At 41.8% G+C, this 18,936-nt stretch overlaps 1 protein-coding gene across 1 annotated transcript in view; it reads left to right on the forward strand.

Annotated features, from left to right (window-relative positions):
• The first annotated feature begins 4,775 nt into the window (after positions 1 to 4,775).
• The window catches only part of dnah5l (dynein, axonemal, heavy chain 5 like), a 296,635-nt gene continuing 282,474 nt past the window's right edge, over positions 4,776 to 18,936 (forward strand). Inside the window, exons 1-6 of the mRNA XM_063042366.1 lie at positions 4,776 to 4,937; positions 11,780 to 11,880; positions 12,428 to 12,616; positions 15,153 to 15,227; positions 18,203 to 18,286; positions 18,441 to 18,512. Of these exons, the coding sequence (XP_062898436.1) occupies positions 4,790 to 4,937; positions 11,780 to 11,880; positions 12,428 to 12,616; positions 15,153 to 15,227; positions 18,203 to 18,286; positions 18,441 to 18,512 (669 nt within the window). The 5' untranslated portion in view covers positions 4,776 to 4,789. The remainder of the gene's footprint in view (positions 4,938 to 11,779; positions 11,881 to 12,427; positions 12,617 to 15,152; positions 15,228 to 18,202; positions 18,287 to 18,440; positions 18,513 to 18,936) is intronic.

Below are 18,936 nucleotides of genomic sequence, written 5' to 3' on the forward strand. Positions count from 1 at the left end.
ATTCTGAAGTCAATGAATAACAAATCCACTTTGCTGAGCACCTTTGCTCCATCCACTGAAAGGTACAAGTTCCTGCAGGCCAGCCACTTTAATTCCACTTACCATTCTCACACTGATATGTCTCTCCACAGCCTCCTCCACCAGCAGATTGAGGCTAAATGCAAATATGAGGGACAATGCCTCATATTATTCCTGTTCCAATCTGGCAGCATGTACATCAAATTCTCAAACTTACAGTAACCACTCCACTTTATACATGTTCCCCTTTCTCTCTGATGCTCAGCACCTTATCTCCTCCCCCACCCAACGTACTCCATCTGCCCATCACCCACATACTCTTCACACTGGTTCCTCTTTCCACCTGCCTCCTTTTACTCCATGCTCCACTGCCCTCTCGTATCTGATTCCATAATATTCTGTCCTTTTACACTTCCACCTTTCACTTGGCAGCTCTTGCTGTCACAGTCCGGTCCGTGAAGTCTGTGTTCCAGTTCACGGTCCGGTCCGTGGATTCTGGATTCCGGGTCTTCTGGCTGTCATAAGTTGGGCTTAATCATAGGCACCTGATGCTCGTCATGTGGCTGGGAATATAAGTGGCCCTGGGATGGAGTGTGGGTGCTGGTTTGTCTTGTCAGTATCCCCTTGGAGCAACCCACTGGTGGAAGGCTAGAGCAGCCACTCGTGATCTCTAGGTTTGGTTGGAGGAGCACTGCTTTGGAGCAGTCATCATGGTATGGATTCGGCTGTTTCCAGGGCCATCTGAGTCAGTTACTTCTGTAGCCAGCCAAGGTTGCTGGCTGTCCTGAGACTTGGAGCCACCCTGGATTGAACTCCTTTCCTGTCCTTGCCTCCGTGAGGTAAGTCAGGCCATTCTTGTCATTACCCTGCGGTTGGGTCTGTCCCTTCATGTCCTTGCCTCCGTTGGGTAAGTCAGGCTGTCTTTGCTGTTACCCTGAGGCTGGTCTGTTCCCTTCCCCTCTCCATCTGAATCCCTGACAGTTTTCTCAGCGGTTTACCTCAGCAGTCATCTCGGTCCTGCATCCTAGTAAGCATCCTGGCCCAGTGTCCAAGGAAGGGGCTTGGCCCTGCGAAAGCATCCCGGCCTGCATCCTAGAAAGGGTCCCGGCCCTGCGTTCCAAGAAGGAGTACCCTGTCCTGCCCAGGAAAGCCTCGAAGAATCCAAGCCTCGTCCAGTCTAGTAGCCACGTCATGTCTTCACCTAGTTCTGGAGTCTGAGCCCGAGTCAAGATCCAGGTTCTGGGTCCTTGCCCAGTCTCTGGCTCGGAGCCCAAACCCAGGCTTCTAGTTCCCAGTTCCTTGTCCTGGTCCTGCATTCCCAGCCAAAGTCCTAGCTCAAGTCTGTGTTCCTGTCCCAGCTCCTAGTCTGGGTCCAGTCTAGTCCCGTCCCTATCTCTAGTCCAGTCCAGTTCCCAATACTTCAGTGTCTGTGTCTTGCATTTGGGTCTGCCTTCAGCGCCCACCTTATGACAGAATGAACCAGCCATACATGGACCCAGCAACGAAGACACTGTCGTTTAACCCTAGTCATCCTGGGTTCCCTCCTGATTGAATCCCCACCCACCGCCCGGGTTGTCCTTAGTCCTGGAGAGTCTGTTTGGTCACCGGAGACTCCCATGGGGGGCAGTGGGGGGTGGTACTGTCATGGTCCGGTCCGTAAAGTCTGCGTTTTGGTTCATGGTCCGGTCCATGGACTCTGGACTCTGGGTCTTCTGGCTGTCCCTTGTTTCAGTTGGGCTTAATCATAGGCACTAATGCTTATCTTGGGGCTGGGAATATAAGTGGCTCTACGATTGAGTGTGGGTGCTGGTTTGTCTTGTCAGTATTCCCTCGCTGGCAGAAGGCTAGAGCAGCCATTTGTGATCTCTTGGCCTGGTTGGAGGACCACTGCTTCATGGAGCCTTGTTGTCTCTAGTTGGAGCAGTCATTGTGGTATGGATTCAGCCGTTTCTGGGGCCAGCTGAGTGGTCGTCTGCCACTCCAAGCTGGATATGGATTCAGCTGTTTCCATAGCCAGCCAAGGTTGCTGGCCACCTGGAGACTTGGAGTCACCCCGGATTGAGCTCCCTTCCTGTCCTTGCCTCCATGGGGTAAGTCAGGCTGTCCTTGCCATTACCCTATGGTTGGATCTGTCCCTTCCCATCTTCGTCTCCATTGGGTAAGTCTTTGCTGTTACCCTGAGGCTGGTCTGTTCCCTTCCCCTCTCCATCTGAATCCCTGACAGTTTCCTCTTGCTCAACCCTCCACCTTTTTTTTTATATACTGACTATTCCCGCCCCTTTTTTCTTCAGTCCAGGTGAGCTTGAACCAAAATGTCAACTGGCCATTTTCCTCCATTCCACTGCGTTCCTCCAGCCCTTTGTGTGGTGCTGAAGATTTTGTTTTGTCATTTTAATTCTTCTGCCACACTGACATCATCCTTGCATTCACAGGATGTAAAACACATGAAGCTAGCTTCAACAGTTTGGTCAATAATAATCAACATCACAAAAGTAATATCTTATTGCTATTTGTGGGAACTTGCTGTACTATCATGTTTTAAGAGCAACACCACCAAAAATCTTCTATTCACTTTCCACTATTAAGAAAGACACTACAGAAATAAGTTCTTATTTACAGGTCTTATCTATTTTTGGGCTATCAGTGCTAGTTTCGAAATACCTGACACTGTCTAATCTCAGAAACTAAAAAGACATATACCTCATTCGTATTTTGTTGGGAGGCTGCCTACAAATGCCATGGGTTGTTGGCTTTACCTGGAGAACAGAATTGAGCTCAACTAGTCACAGACGGAGAATCACCACGTTGCAACTTCCAATGTTCCCAGATGATTGTGTTGGCCTCAGGACTAATTTATTCACTTTGATCCACTCCTTATCCTCCTACGTTGTCTTAACAGAGGACGAGGAATAGCAGCACATCAAAGCAAATTACAGCCTTCCAGGTCCATCAATAAGTTCAACAATTTTAGGTAATTTCCATTGCCTTTTGTTTTGGGACAACAGCTGTGGGCAATAATGCAGCTTCTCCTATTTAAAGGCATCCATTAGTCTTGCGAGACCATGGATCTGCGCCTGGAAAGTCTTCACTCTCCAGGGCACAGGCCTGGGCAAGGTTGTACAGAAGACCAGCAGTTGCCCATATTGCAAGTCTCCCCTCTCCACGACACCAATGTTGTCCAAGGGAAGGGCATTAGGATCCATATAGCTTGGCACCAATGTCATCGCCGAGCAATGTGTGATTAAGTGCCTTGCTCAAGGACACAACATATTCCCTCGGCTGGGGCTTGAACTCACGACCTTCAGGTAGCTAGTCCAATGCCTTAACCACTTGGCCACGTGCCCACATTCCTACTTATACCATGTCCATTCCCATCTTTTTCTTGACCTTATTTAATTCTATCTTTTCCCCCTTTCACCATTATTTACTTCGTCATTTTGTCACGCTCTATCTTCCATACACCATCGCAAATTTATACCTTGTGTTTCTTTCTTATCCATCTTCTGTATCATTTTGTTCTATATCTCTAATCCAAATCTGTTGGAAAGTGTCAAAAATTATCCTGAAATACCAATTGTTTCTATTTCCACAGATATTGCTTGACCTGCAGAGTTTCCCCAGAATTTTCTGCTTTTGGTTTATGAAATTACCTTTGTTTTTATTTTTATAGATGCTGCCTGGTATTTTGAGCATGTTTTGCTTTATAAAACACAGTCCGATGTCAGAGTTTACTATTTACAAGAAAGATTACGTTCATAAAGGATGGCGATGATATCCCAAAACAGATTGTAGTCAATTGAGCAGTTTCTGAGTGTAGTCAGCTTTGTAGTGTTGGAAACTTTGTGGTCATTTTAAACACGATGACTCCTACAACTATGGACACTTTTAATAATGTAAATCAAGGAGCTGTAGCGCTGAAATAACTCCTGCTCGTTTTCAAAACAGTATTTTTGACTCGATTACAACACCTCCTTCAGACACCATGCAAGAAAAAAGACCTGCTGACAGTGTAACGTTCCTTCAGTTTATCTGTGAGTTACTGGAGTCAACCTTGATTTCTTTTCCTGTTGAGTTTTCCGCACAAGGGAATCGCACCTTTTCTTTCCAGTTTGGGAACTTTGCAAAGTGGAACCGCATAAAATATGCACGAATTACTATTGTATTTCTACTACTTATTGGACAGTAAAGTGCTAGTTGTGGTTTCATTGGTTTGTTGTACTGAAAAGTTCAAATGGAGAATACAGAATTTTGCGTGCTTGTCTTCATAGATAATACTTGGAACGAAACTAAGGGTGGATATCGAATATCAACAATTTGGCGTAAATGCCATACTTAAACTCAGCGGGAGTAAAATGCAGGCAGGATTACTTGTATCTCCTCTGTGTTACAGAAAGCTCTGCACAATGACTGGACGATTGTTGCTGGGATACTGGAAAAGAAACTAAAGTTTGCTGCGCGTTCCCTTCAAGAGTTGCCCGTTACTAAGCAACCAAGATACCATAAACCTTGTATCCAGATTTACCTTTCAGTTGGACAACCTGTTCAGAGCCGGAAAACAAATCCTTTCCCGCAATAAATGAGTTGAATTTAGTCCTTCCTTGTTTTAATTGGGTCATTTACAGTTAGGGTTTCCGGATGCAGTTCGTGTGCGACCGTTTCTAAGGCTCAAAGACACTGGAGCGTGAACTTCGGGTTAAAGGGAGTTAGTTTCCGCAGTCTATCGGAGAGCCTTTCTCCGGCTCGTCTGTGATAATCGGCCCTGCAGAGAGCAATGGCTGATAATGAGGATGCCGCCGACAATAGTATTCAGCCCTCAGAATGCACACCAGGAGAACAAGACGCGGACAAAGCGCCGTCAACTAAACCTGACACGGAGATCTCACCTCCGCTCATCTCCATAAATTCCAGTGAAGATCAACGTGAGTCCGTACTTGTGAGCAGTTGTTAATGGTGACAAAGACAACAAGATAAACCTTTCACCTCTGCATAAAATTCAGTCAAAATGGAACTGGCAAAATAAATATAGTCAATAAATGGGTCAATTATGGGTTTGGGAGTTTTGAGCTAAATCATTTTGGATGTAGATTGTTCAAAAAGTTTGTAGGGTAGCAATTTTTCTTAACATGCACAAATAAGGAAACAGGTATCAAAGTAACAAGGGCTAGAGATGGGTGTAGAAATCTGCATGGGTTATAAGGTAATAGGGTACATAATTGGATTAGCATGTTTCTAATAATTTCATGCCAATTGTTTATTCTTTTGTTTATTGAGATACAGCGCGGAATAGCCCCTTACAGCCCTTCGATCAATACCACCCAGCAATTCTCCCCCCCCCCCCCCGCTTTAATCCTAACCTAATCAGGGAACAATGTTTGGTACGTCTTTGGACTGTGAAAGGGATAGTGAAAGGAAATTGATTGTGGAAACTCACTCAATCACCGGAGGAACGTACAGACTCCATATAGGCAGTTGTGGGAATTGAACCCCAGTCGCTGGTACTATAAAGTGTTGTGTCAACCACTACACTACCGTGCTACCCCAATTGTGATATAATTGTTAACAGAAAATATATTACTGGCGAGTGCGAGGCACCCTGATCTATGTCTCAGTAAGTGTATTGTACTCTGAATATCACAGGAGCACATCATTACTCAGCAGACCTATATTTTTTTGAATGGAGGGAAAAGTGACCTTTCCCTCTTTGTTGTCTTACTCGAAATGTGGTGAGAGTTTGTCAAATGCTCTGTGACCTTTTGCTGAATTTCCATTGTACTGGCTGCCCCAGTGCAACTGCTTTTCTACTTTAAAAACTGTCCCGCACGGATTTCCTGTCATTGTCAGATACTATGGACATCCACCACCATCTGCTGCAGTAAGAAAGATAACTGGATATCTGAGAATATTTCCCAGAAATGACTTCATTTCATTACTACTCTTTTCCAGTTGGTTTTTAATTGATCCATTCTGATCCTTAATTGAATTCAGTGTCTGAACGATATCTTCAGCCCACGATGGCATTTCATCAGACCTTTCCTTTTGCACCTTTCCTTTCTCACTTTATCACTAGGTTCAGGTAAATTCTTCCCACTTCTTGTAGACATAGACATATTGATCACCCTCAAGAATCAACAAGTAAAAATTTTAAATTCAAAGCTTAAACTAGGGGAAAAGAAAGAAAACTAAGAGCAGCAGAAAAATACTGCTACTCCATTAGCAGACAGGGGTGGTCCTCCTGAGAATATTTCCATTGATAAATTACTACCCAAGAAACACATTTTTCCCTTAAACATTGGTTGAGCTACCATTGTAAATTAATCATTGAACCCATGAAAATGTATCAGAAAAGACGAGGTTAAGCTTCTTTGTCTGTATTATGTGTTGCTAATGGCAAAGCTATGGTTCAGGCCAGATTACACTCATAGAAACAGGAAAAAAAACTTAACTAAATGCACAGATGGATGACTGGCAGAAATCGCCAGTTCTGTAAAAAAACAGTCAGATCTGGTTATCAAGGTAGCAGAATTCAATATTGAATCTGGAAGGCACAGAAAGAAGATGGGATACGGTTCTTTAAACTAGAATTGAGCCTTAACATAACATGGGAGGAGGCCATTGACTAATAGATTAGAATGGAAATGATATGAGGAATTATGATGATTGTTCTCCATTCCAAGGGACACTCTTTCTAATGCTTCCACATCTTTCCTATAGCATGGTGACCAGAACTGTACACGGTATTCCAAGTATGGACTGATCAATGTTTTGTACAACATAATAGTCAAACTCTTGTACTCAATGCCTCATCCTAGGAAGGAAAGTATGCTGAATACCTTCTGCACTACCCTATACTATGTACTAACTTGGGATGGGTAAAAGTGAAATGATGGGTGTTACATATCCTGTAGAGCACAGAGCTCCAGCTTCAACAAGGTTCTACCATCAGATGCCTTATTTTCCCTTTTCAGCATTAAAAAGGGATCACAGTCTTCCAGATTTCCTAGTTTGATCCTCCATCCCTACCACACTATATTAGAGAAACCTTTGGAGTGGAGGCAGATGTAATTTAGTCCAGAGAAATGTAAGATAGCTCTGCAATTTTGCTGCTGGAACCATTGTTGCTTGTCAATATACATAAATAACTTGAATGAAAATATAGATGAATTGATTTGTTAGTTTGCTGATGGCACAGAAAGTTCATTTAGTAGTCGCTATGAAGAAGTTATGAAAGGATGCAAATAGACATTGATAAATTGGAAAATTAGTTGGAGCAGTTGCACATGGATCTTAATCCAGACAAGTGTCATATATTGCACATTGGGATGTCAAAAAGTGTACAGACACATGCAGTAAATGGCAGGGACCTTGATGCTGTTGATGCACAGAGGGAACTAGGGTGCAAGTTCACTGCTCCCTGTAAATAGTAACCCAGTTTATGCATTGTACAAGGTAGTGTACATGGTGTTCAGCATTTTTTCCTTCATAGGTTGAGGTATTGAGAATAGGGCTGGAATGTTATTTTGTAGCTATACGAACCACTGTCAGTCCACATTTGGAATATCATGTATAGTTCCGGTCACCATGCTGCAAGAAGGATGTGGTAGCATTAGAAAGAGTGCAGAACAATGTTGCCAGGAATGGAGAACTTTAGTTTTAAGGAGAAAATGGATGGAAATTGGAATGCAGGGAGCTAAGAGATGACCTTACAGAGATTTATAAATAATGAGGGGCATAGACAGGGAAGATGGTCTATTTCCTAGTGTGGAGAAGTTTAAAATCAGAGAACGTGGGTTTAAGGTTAGAGGGCAGACATTTTATAAGAGACCTGAGGGACAGGTGATTATATTTATACACCATTATACACCAGTCATTGAAAGTGGGCATGCAGGTACAGCAGGCGATGAAAAAGGCGAATGGTATGCTGGCATTTATAGCGAGAGGATTCGAGTACAGGAGCAGGGAGGTACTACTGCAGTTGTACAAGGCCTTGGTGAGACCACACCTGGAGTATTGTGTGCAGTTTTGGTCCCCTAATCTGAGGAAAGACATCTTTGCCATAGAGGGAGTACAAAGAAGGTTCACCAGATTGATTCCTGGGATGGCAGGACTTTCATATGAAGAAAGACTGGATGAACTGGGCTTGTACTCATTGGAATTTAGAAGATTGAGGGGGGATCTGATTGAAACGTATAAAATCCTAAAGGGATTGGACAGGCTAGATGCAGGAAGATTGTTCCCGATGTTGGGGAAGTCCAGAACGAGGGGTCACAGTTTGAGGATAAAGGGGAAGCCTTTTAGGACCGAGATTGGGAAAAACTTCTTCACACAGAGAGTGGTGAATCTGTGGAATTCTCTGCCACAGGAAACAGTTGAGGCCAGTTCATTGGCTATGTTTAAGAGGGAGTTAGATATGACCCTTGTGGCTACAGGGATCAGGGGGTATGGAGGGAAGGCTGGTGCAGTGTTCTGAGTTGGATGATCAGCCATGATCATAATAAATGGTGGTGCAGGCTCGAAGGGCCGAATGGCCTACTCCTGCACCTATTTTCTATGTTTCTATATGGATGAACTGCCAGAGGAGGAGGTAGAATCAGATCCAGTTATGGCATTTGCAAGGTATTTGGACAGGGACTTGAATAGGAAAGGAGTGGGGGGATATGGACATAATGCTTGCGAACTGTAGCATAGATGGGCATTATGACTGGCATAGACAAGTTTGGCCAAAAAGCCTTGAGGACATAACTCTACCTTGGGTGATAGAGCTATATTTATTAATGCAAACTAAGGATGGATTGAAGATTGATAATTTTAAAAGGAATTTAAATAAACAAAATAAATGGGATAATGATTTTAAATTCTAATGGCATATTTCATGAGCAACACATATAAAATGCTGAGGAACTCAGCAAGTGAGGCAACATCAATGCAGGGAAATAAACAGTTGATCTTTCGAGCTGAGACCCTTCATCGGGACTGCAAAGGAAAGGGTTAGAAGCCTGAGTAAGAAGGTGGGGGTAGGGGAAGGAGTATAAACTGGCAGGTCATGGGTAAACCCAGGTGAGGGGGAAAAGGGATTGAAGTAAGAAGCTGGGATGTGATAGGCAGAAAAGGTTAAGGGCTGAAGAAGAAGGAAGCTCATAGGAGAGGCCAGTGGACTGGATGGTTTTGGCATGGACTAGATGGGTTGAAAGGCCTGTTTCTATGCTGTACTTCTCTTTGACTCTATGGGCCATGGAGGAAGGGAACTAGAAGAATGTAATAAGTATGTGAGGAGAAGTGGTAAGAGTAACTAGAATGAGAAATGGAAAAAGGTGGGGGTGGGTGGGAGAAGCAGTGATTAGCAGAAGTTTAAAGAAATCAATGTTCATGCCATCAGACAGAATATGTGTTACTCCTCCAACCTGAATTTGGCCTCATTGTAGTAGTAGAGGAAGCCATAGACAAGCATATGCACAAGCACAAGCAATGGGAATGGGAAATTCAATTGAAATGGACGGTCATTGGGAGATTTTGCCTTATGCGTCCAACAGAGTGAAGGCGCTCAACGAAGCAGTTCCCCAGTCACACTGATGTAGAGTATGCCACACCGGAAGCATCGTAGGCAATATATTATGGCAATGGTCCCCAACCACCGGGCCGCGAGGAAACAATGTGATTTGGCGATATGAGTCAGCTGCACCTTTCCGCATTCCCTGTCGTGCCCACTGTTGAACTTGAACGCACGCTTGAATGTGTCAGCCATGTCAGCGCGGGAAGTAGATCAACTCCTCGAGCTTGCAAATGACGGCGGGCGGAAAAGTATGTCTGCCGGCATTCTGGATCAAAGTCAAGGCTAAATATCCTGAGATAGCCACGAAAGCACTAAAAACGTTGCTTCCATTTCCAACATATCTCTGCAATGAATGCAACGAAAACTAAATAGCGGAATAGACTGGACATAAGGAACCCCTTTCGAGTATCGCAGTCTCCCACCACCCCTCGATAGGACCGTCTTGTTGCAGAGAAACAAGCCCAGGGCTCCCACTGATTCCGCGATACCGGTGTGTTGCAATGATTTTATATGTTCATACAGGGAAAATACGGGCTGTGTGTTTAATATCCAAACGTTACTTAAAATGTTATGCTGCTATTAACTTATATAACCATATCACCATATAACAATTACAGCACGGAAACAGGCCATCTCTCCCCTTCTAGTCCGTGCCGAACGTTACTCTCACCTAGTCCCACCGACCTGCACTCAGCCCATAACCCTCCATTACCTTCCTGTCCATATACCTATCCAATTTTTCTTTAAATGATAATATCGAACCTGCCTCTACCACTTCTACTGGAAGTTTTTTCAACACTTACTTCAAGCTCCCCTGATAATTGACTTATCGCTATATTTATGCGAGGAAAATGTGCGCTGTGTGTTTAATATTAAATTCGTTAGATAAACCCTTTTAGAAACGAAATTGAGTGTATTAGCCACTGATCACCTATATTCTGGTCGTGATTAACACCCCCACCGCCGAACAGAATCGGCAAAAGCGATTTCTAGAGAAAAAAATCGGTACATACACGAATGCGCAAGTCACGCATGCGCACTTGTTCCCGCGCAAGGCTTCATGGTCATTGTAGTCTTTATCTGGGTAAACCCAACGTATTTTACCCTCCACCACACCCTCCCCTCGGTCGGCCGGTCCGCAAGAATATTGTCAATATGAAACCGGTCCACAGTGCAAAACAGGTTGGGGACCCCTGGATTATGGCAACAGAATCACAAGTGAAGTGAAGCCTCATCGGGAAGGACTGTTTGGTGCACTGAATGTCGATCAGGGAGGAGATGTTAGGAGAGATGTAGCATGTCATGCTTGGAGGGAAAAGTGCCAGGAGGGAGATCGGTGGGAAGGGATGAATGGTCAAAGGAGTCACATAGAGAGTAATTCCTGTGGAAAGCAAGGGGTTGTGTGGAGATGGAAAGGTGTGCTTGATGGCAGGATCCTGTTGGAGATGGCAGAAATTATGGAGAATAATGTGCTGGATATGGATGTTTGTAGGGGAGGTAGGTACTGACCAGGGGAACCCCATCCCTGTTGTGAGAACAGGAGGATGGGCTGAAGACAGATGTATGGGAAATGGAGGAGATATGGCTGAGGGAAGCATTGATGGTAGTGGAAAAGAAATCCATTCTTTGAAAAAGGGGACATTTGAAATGTTCTAGGACGGGAAGCCTTATTCTGAGAAGAGATGCAGTAGAGATGGAGGAACTGAGAGAAGAGAGTAGTATTTTATATGTGATAGGGTGGGAAGAGGTATAGTCAAGATAGCTGTGAGAGTCAATAGGTTTGTAAAATATGTTAGTTGATAATCTGTCTCCAGAGATAAAAATGGAGAGATTGAGAGGAGGGGAGAGGTATCAGAGATGGGCTAGGTAAATTTGATGGCAAGGTGGAAGTTGGAGGCAAAGTTGATGAAATTGACAATTTCAGCAGGAGTGCAGGAAACAGCACCAATGCGGTTGTCAATGTGGATTGAAAGATTTGGGGAGCGTTACCAGTATAGTCTTGGAATATGCTCTGTTCCATGTAGCTGATGAAAAGGTAGGCACAACTGGGGCCTACGTGAGTGCTCATGAAATATACAATTATTTTTTCCAGATCCTATATCACATATAGCAATATATTTCATAACACCTTGTAAGAAATTTTGTACATTCATGAATTTTTATCTATTCATCTTTTTTTATAAGTTATGAATATTTATTTCTAACAAATCATAGCTGGAGAACCAAATCGGCACAGGCGTGTAGGTGCTACAAGATTGAAAAATTTAGGATTAGGACAAGCTAGAACAGCAGCATCTCCAACAACATCGGTCTCAGTAAGTGGCTTTCAAGATTGCAATACTATTTGATTCATCTGACTGCAGTATTTTAAGTTTGATTTAATGGGGAAACCTGCTCAGGTCAAGTTCAGTCCCCCTGGAACTGCCCATTTCTCAACCAGGTTCGCATCACATTCAGTCTGAAGCAGTTACTCCATTTGAAAAACCTGCAAATGACCACTGTTGATATTGCCTTAAGAGTGCTGAATGCATTAATAAATGTTTTCTGTCTACTGTTTTAATGGATGGAATTGTTAATGTAGTGCTCAGTAGATAATAAAAGGGATTTTATATGGGAGTTTTTTGTATAGAGGATGCTTGATATCTGGAATTTGCTGTGAGAGGAGGCGGTGGAATTATTTATAATCGCAAAGTAAGTGATATTTGGACAGGCAAAACATTGATGGATACAGACCTAGTGTGACAAGTGGGAATAGTGAAGAAGGGGAAAAAAGGTTGGCATAAGGTAGATGACTGATACATCCATTTTTCTGCTGTACAACTCTATGACTCTGATATTGACATGTATTATTGCCCATTGCAGACTCAAGGAAAGAAGACCTTGCTACTTTCCACTGAAGCAAAAAAGGAAATGATAAAACAAGCCAAAGCAGCGAGGGAAGAACGGAAGTCTCAAATGGATTCACGTCATAACTATGTTGTATCTAAATTGGCAGATGGAACAGGTCTGGACGAAACAGTTGTGCTGGATTTCATAATATCAGATGAAAAGGTATGCATTCTAATTTTAATGGCATATAATCTGTATTTAAAAGCTCCTTTGATGCAATAGTAACAAATCTATATCAAGCTAGAAATGTAAGATTTCAGGAGTAACACTACAGAATATTATTACAAGGTAGATGCTCAGCCCCCTCAATTGTTTGCTAATGAAAGGCTTGTCATGTGGTCACCGCACACCAACAATCATTGCACTCTACTAATCTTGCTCACTACTAGTGTCCCTGATGATCAGATGTGTGAGAGAGAGGATTCACATTTGAAATATTGTTTGGAATTGGGTGCATCAGCTGTCAGGAAGTTGTACTTAGGTAGGTGGATCAGCCATCTGAAAAACAGGGCCTGTGAGAATATGGGTCAATGTGTCTATTGGAGGACTAGAGTGTGATGGGGTGACTCAGCTAATATAATGTGACCCCAAGAGGATATTCAGCTGTATGAGGAACAGAAAGAGGAAGTATATTACATTTTGCTCACCGGATAATTGGAGCATGGAGGATCCAGTTCAGCCATTATTGGGGACCTGGTGTGGCATACTTGGGAGTGGGGTTGGCCATAGGAGGAAAAGGGCCTGGGGTGGTGTTTGGGCTATGGGAAAATTGGAGAATATTTCCATCTTTAAGGGCACAATTCACAGCATAGGGAGTTGGGATGTGTGGTTGGCTAAGGTCTGAAGATTAAGAAGCTTTTTGGGTTGGGGAATGGAGACAGGTCTTGATCTGGGCCTTTGGTAGAGTCTGTTTTCATAATAGATAGCTAGGTGCCAGGGACAATGTTAACCCAGTGCTAACTGGAGTGTCAGGATTGGAGCCAGGGCCACGATAAACGGGGTATGGTGCATTTGGAAGGCTTGGGGAAAAGGCAATCAAATCAAGAAAATCAACACTGAGGAATCTCAAAGGGTGTCAGTCCAGTGAAGTAATAATAAGTACAGGTTTGAGTATGCTTATCCATACCTCCAAAATAAAAAAAACAAAATCAGATATTTTTGAGCGCTGACATGACGTCACAAATGGAAAATTCCACAAGATGTTGGGAAGGTTCTCAGGTGATGCTCTGGTCTCTGTGCACCACAAACTCTTCTAGGAAGTGACCTCAAATATGTAATGAACTGAAGTTAATGAAAAATAGTTAAACACTGCATAAAGTGAAAAATGAAGATCTAGAGGCTGTATTGAAAGAATGGATTCGTCAGTGTTGGAGTGAACATATGCCATTTGTTGACCATGCTTTTGTGACGGACTGAAAATTGAAGGTTAATTGTGAATACTCAGCAGACTGGTTACAGAAGTTTAAGAAAAGGCATGGCATTAATTTTTAAAATATTTGTGGTGATAAAGTGTCTGCTGATCATGAAGCAGCAGAGAAATTCATTGATGAATTTGCCAAGATCATTACTGATGAGAATATAACACCAGAACAAATCTACAATGCTGATTGTTATTATACTTTACATAATACTTAAAAGAACATGCATTGTAGGTGGAGACTGAAAATTTGCCATTGGTTGTTGCTGTACAACAGCTGATTCAGGTATTCTCCCGATGCTGTTGTGCTGTGTTCATTACTTTGCACACATTATATTTTCATTACATTAATGATATATAATAATGTTTACTCTTAAGAAAAAATATGTGATGAACAAATGTAAGACAAAAACTTCATACCGGTAGCACATAAATTCAGAGTTAGAAATGATGGAGATCTCAAGCTATTTTATTATATATTCCAAAATCTGAAAAAATCCAAAATCCAAAACAATTCTGGCCCCAGGCATTTCAGGTAAGGAGCTCTCAACCTGCAATGCTAAAATTTAGTTATTTCAATAGTGACTGATTACGGCCATTCAATATGAACAAATTTTCCACAGTGCTCTAAAAGGATGGTATTTGATGCATTTGCAGAATTCCCATCTGACCTGCAAGGACAATTCATACCAGTAAGCATTTAGTCAAATTTGTAGGGTAGCATGAAATAATCTGAAAAGACCTTTACTGTATTATGCACTGGGAAACATCCATTGTTAACCACACAGGACTGCAGTGTCATGTACAGTAACTGAATGTCTATGGATTTGTACTTTAAATATTTCACTTTGATATTTAATATTAGGAATTTTTGATCATGCTTTAGAAGTGTACATGGAAAATGTTGAAGTTATTTTCTACTAGAGTTAATCATTTAAAATGTTGCAAAGCCAAATGGCATATGTTAATGTAATTTCATTGTTTTATTCATTTTTTGATAATATGGTAAATGAAAGGCAGTGGACATGCATTTTTTTTCCTTTATCTTAAATACTTTAATTACATCGTTATTCCTTGTGTGAAAAATGGCTAACAAATAATCAACAACAGTAAATAAAAGCACAGTATAAACTCATGTACGATGGTTCATGATGGAATTGCAATGTTTGGTAATCAATTCAATAAAGTTTAAAATTTAATTTTGTTTATTCAGTAAATTAGAGTTTTAACATTTTACATCCTAAAACAAGATTTCACATTTCTGATATTTTTCTTTTCCAGTATCACATGATTGAAGAATTCTTTGCACCAAATGGTTCTAAAAAATTATTATTTTATTACCAAGAAATAGCTGCAGTAAGTATCTACGAGTAAAATTTAAACATTTTAATATGTTTAAATGTAGGTACGGTATCAATTTCAAGTTCAGGTTCAGGTTGTTGTCATTCAATTGTACACATATATACTGTCAAACAAACTTTCCCCTGGATCAAGGTGCTCGACACGGAACGTGTATCTCACACACATAACACATAAAGTAAAAAACAAAAAGAAGGTGCATTTATGACACAAGGTAAATAGTAAACAGTATAACGCTACTGTTGCTTCATACGTGATGAGACCTGGATGGAGCCAGCGAGTTCAGTAGTCTTGCAGTCTGGGGGAAGAAGCTGTTTCCCATCCTAACAGTTCTTAATGCTACGTTACCTCCTGCCTAGTGGTAGGGCTCAAAGAGATTGTTTTATGGATGGGAGGGATCACTGATAATACTAAAGCCCTGCATACACTGCACTCCTGATAAATATTTCAGATGGGTGGAAAAGAGGCCACAATGATCCTCTCAGCAGTCGTTGCAGTCCTGGGATGCTTAACAGAATATTGTTTTGCTTAAAATTAAGGTTTTATATAATAGTTAAATTTCAAATAGTATTGATTTTATTTAAAGTACAGGTCAACTCATGGAAGGATGTATTTAAAAGGAAATGCAATTTTATTTCTTTCTAGCTATCTAAACTGATTTTGATTAGACCATAAGACATAGGAGCAGAATTACACCATCTGGCCCATTGAATCTGTTCTGCCATTTCATCATGGATGATCCTTTTTTTCACCTCCTTATCCCCATGCCCCAGCCTTCTGCCTGCAACCTTTGGTCCCGTGGGCAATCAAGAACCTATCAATCTCCACCTTAAATACACTCAACGACCTGGGCTCCACAGCTGCCTGTGGTAACAAATTCCACAAATTCACCACTTGCTGGCTAAAGAAATTTCTCCACATTTCTCTTTTAAATGGATGCCCCTCTATTCTGAGACTGTGCCCTCTTGTCTTGCACTCCCCCACCATTGGAAACATCCTTTCCATATCTATGCTGTCTAGGTCTTTCAACATTCGAAAGGTTTTAATGAGATCCCTCCTCATCCTTCTGAATTCCAGCGAGTACAGGCCCAGAGCCATTAAACATTCCTCATATGATAACACTTTCATTCCCAGAATCATCCTTGTGCACCTCTTCTGACACCTCTCTAATGCCAGTGCAAATTTTTTTTTTAGATGTGAAACCAAAATCTGTTCATGATACTCAAGTTGAAGCCTCACCAGTGCCTTATGAAACCTCAGCATCACATCCCTTCTCTTGTATTTTAGACCTCTTGAAATGAATGCTAATATTGCATTTGGCTTCCTCACCACCAACTCAACCTGCAAGTTAACTTTAGGGTGTTCTGCACAAGGACTCCCAAGTCCCTTTGCATCTCAGATTTTTGGATTTTCTCCCCGTTTAGAAAATAGTCTGCATATTTATTTCTACTACCGAAGTGCATGACCATGCATTTTCCAACATTGTATTTCATTTGCCACTTTCTTGCCCATTCTCCTAATCTGTCTAAGTCCTTCTGCATCATACCTGTTTCCTCAACACTACCTGCCCCCCACCAATCTTTGTATCATCTGCAAACTTGGCAACAAAGCCATCTTGTCCATCATGTAAATCATTGATATACAGCATAAAAAGAAGTGGTCCCACACTGATTCCTGCAGAACAGCGCTACTTGCTGGCAGCCAACTAGAAAAGGACCCTTTTATTCCCACTTGTTTCCTCCTGCCAATCAGCCGATGCTCTAACCATGTTAGTAACTTTCCTGCAATACCATGGGCTCTTAACTTGGTAAGCAGCTTCATGTGTGGCACCTTGTCAAAGGCCTTCTGAAAGTTCAAATATACAACATCCACTGCATCCCCTTTATCTATCCTACTTGTAATCTCCTCAAAGATTTCCAACAGGTTCGTCAGGCAGGATTTTTCCCGAAATAAACCATGGTGACTTTGTACTATCTTGTCCTGTGTCGCCAAGTACTCCATTACCTCATCCCTAACAATTGTCTCTAACATCTTCCCAACCACTGAGGTCAGGTTAACTGGTCTATAATTTCCTTTCTGCTGCCTTCTTCTTTTCTTAAAGAGTGGAGTGATATCTGCAATTTTCCAGTCTTCTGGCACCATGCCAGGGACCAATGATTTCTGAAAGATCACTTCTAATGCCACCATAATTTCTAATGCTACCTCTTTCAGAACCATAGGATGCAGTTCATCTAGTCCGGTGATATACGTACGCTTAGGTCTTTCAGCTTTTTGAGCACCTTCTCCCTTGTAATCGTAACTTCATTCACTTTTCTTCCCTCACATCCTTCAACACCTGGCACACCGCTCATGTCTTCCACAGTGAAGACTGATGGAAAGTATTCATTTAGTTCATCTCCCATCTCCTTGTTCCCTGTTATTATTTCTCTGGCTTCATTTTCGAGTGGTCCTATATCCACTCTCATCTCTCTTATTTTTTATGTACTTGAAAAAGCTTTTTCTATCCACCTTGATATTGTTTGCTAGCTTTCTTTCATATTTCATCGTTTCACTCCTAATGATTCTTTTAGTTGCTTTCTCTAGGTTTTTAAAACCTAAAAAAGGACATATATACAAAGTTTAGGGGAGACATCGGGGTAGGTTTTTTACACAGAGGGTTGTGGGTGCCTGGAATGACTTGCCAGGGATGGTGGTGGAGGCTAAAACATTAGGGGTATTTAAGAGCCTCTTGGACAGGCACATGGATGAAAGAAAAATAGAGGGTTACAGGGTAGTGTGGGATTAGTACTTTTTTTTAGGAATATTTGGGTTGGCACAACATCGAGGGCCGAAGGGCCTGTACTTGCTGTAGTATTCTAGTGTCTAGTGTCTAAAACCATGATTATTAACAGCACTCAACTGAACTTAAATAATTTATACATTTCTAATGATTGACATTGACTTGTTTAAGAATATATTGTTTAACCCTTTAGAACATAGATTTGAAACGTTTAAGTGCTGACACATCCAGAAACATGCCTCAGAAAAGGCTGTTCATCACTGATGGCTCAGTTGAGGTAGGGTTATTCATATTAAAATTTCTCTTGTAAACTATAAAACTATAAATACACTTGGTTTCAGAAGGCTGATATTTTTATATTTCCATATTTACAATAAATTATTTGGGAATTTTGAATTATGGTAATTCAATTTTTTCTGCTCATCTTTCAGGGTTTGACAGGAACTTGTTTATTTTTTCTCCGAACTACGAATAAAAGCATCAGCTCAGCAAATGTTTCTCAGGTCAGTTCCATGGTCCTATCCAAAAAAAAAAATCATGCTTGTCATGTAAGCAGAACTTCTTAAGAATGTCTTCTTCTACATAAAAGACTGCTTTGACCAAAAAAGTCAAGGTTATAGTGATTTTAGGCTTCCTGGTCTCAAGATCTTTCCAGGTTGCTAGGCTGATCTTTGGTACATCTCAGTGTTTGCTACTCATGGTTGCATTTATCAAATCACCAGAACTCCATGATCAAGAAGAGAAGGTTTGATCAACTTTTCCTTCTATGCACAGAAGCAGGGCAGTGTAGGCAGAGAGATTTGCCTATACTAAAGGTTCCTCAACGCTCAGGTCATATACTCTTTTCAAAGACCTCTCTAGCAGCCTTCCACTAGAAGCACTTGCTGTTACCCGGGAGAATATCCTTGGTCCTTTTCCACATAGAGC

Source organism: Mobula hypostoma, chromosome 3, assembly GCF_963921235.1.
Source record: "Mobula hypostoma chromosome 3, sMobHyp1.1, whole genome shotgun sequence".
NCBI lineage: Eukaryota > Metazoa > Chordata > Chondrichthyes > Myliobatiformes > Myliobatidae > Mobula > Mobula hypostoma.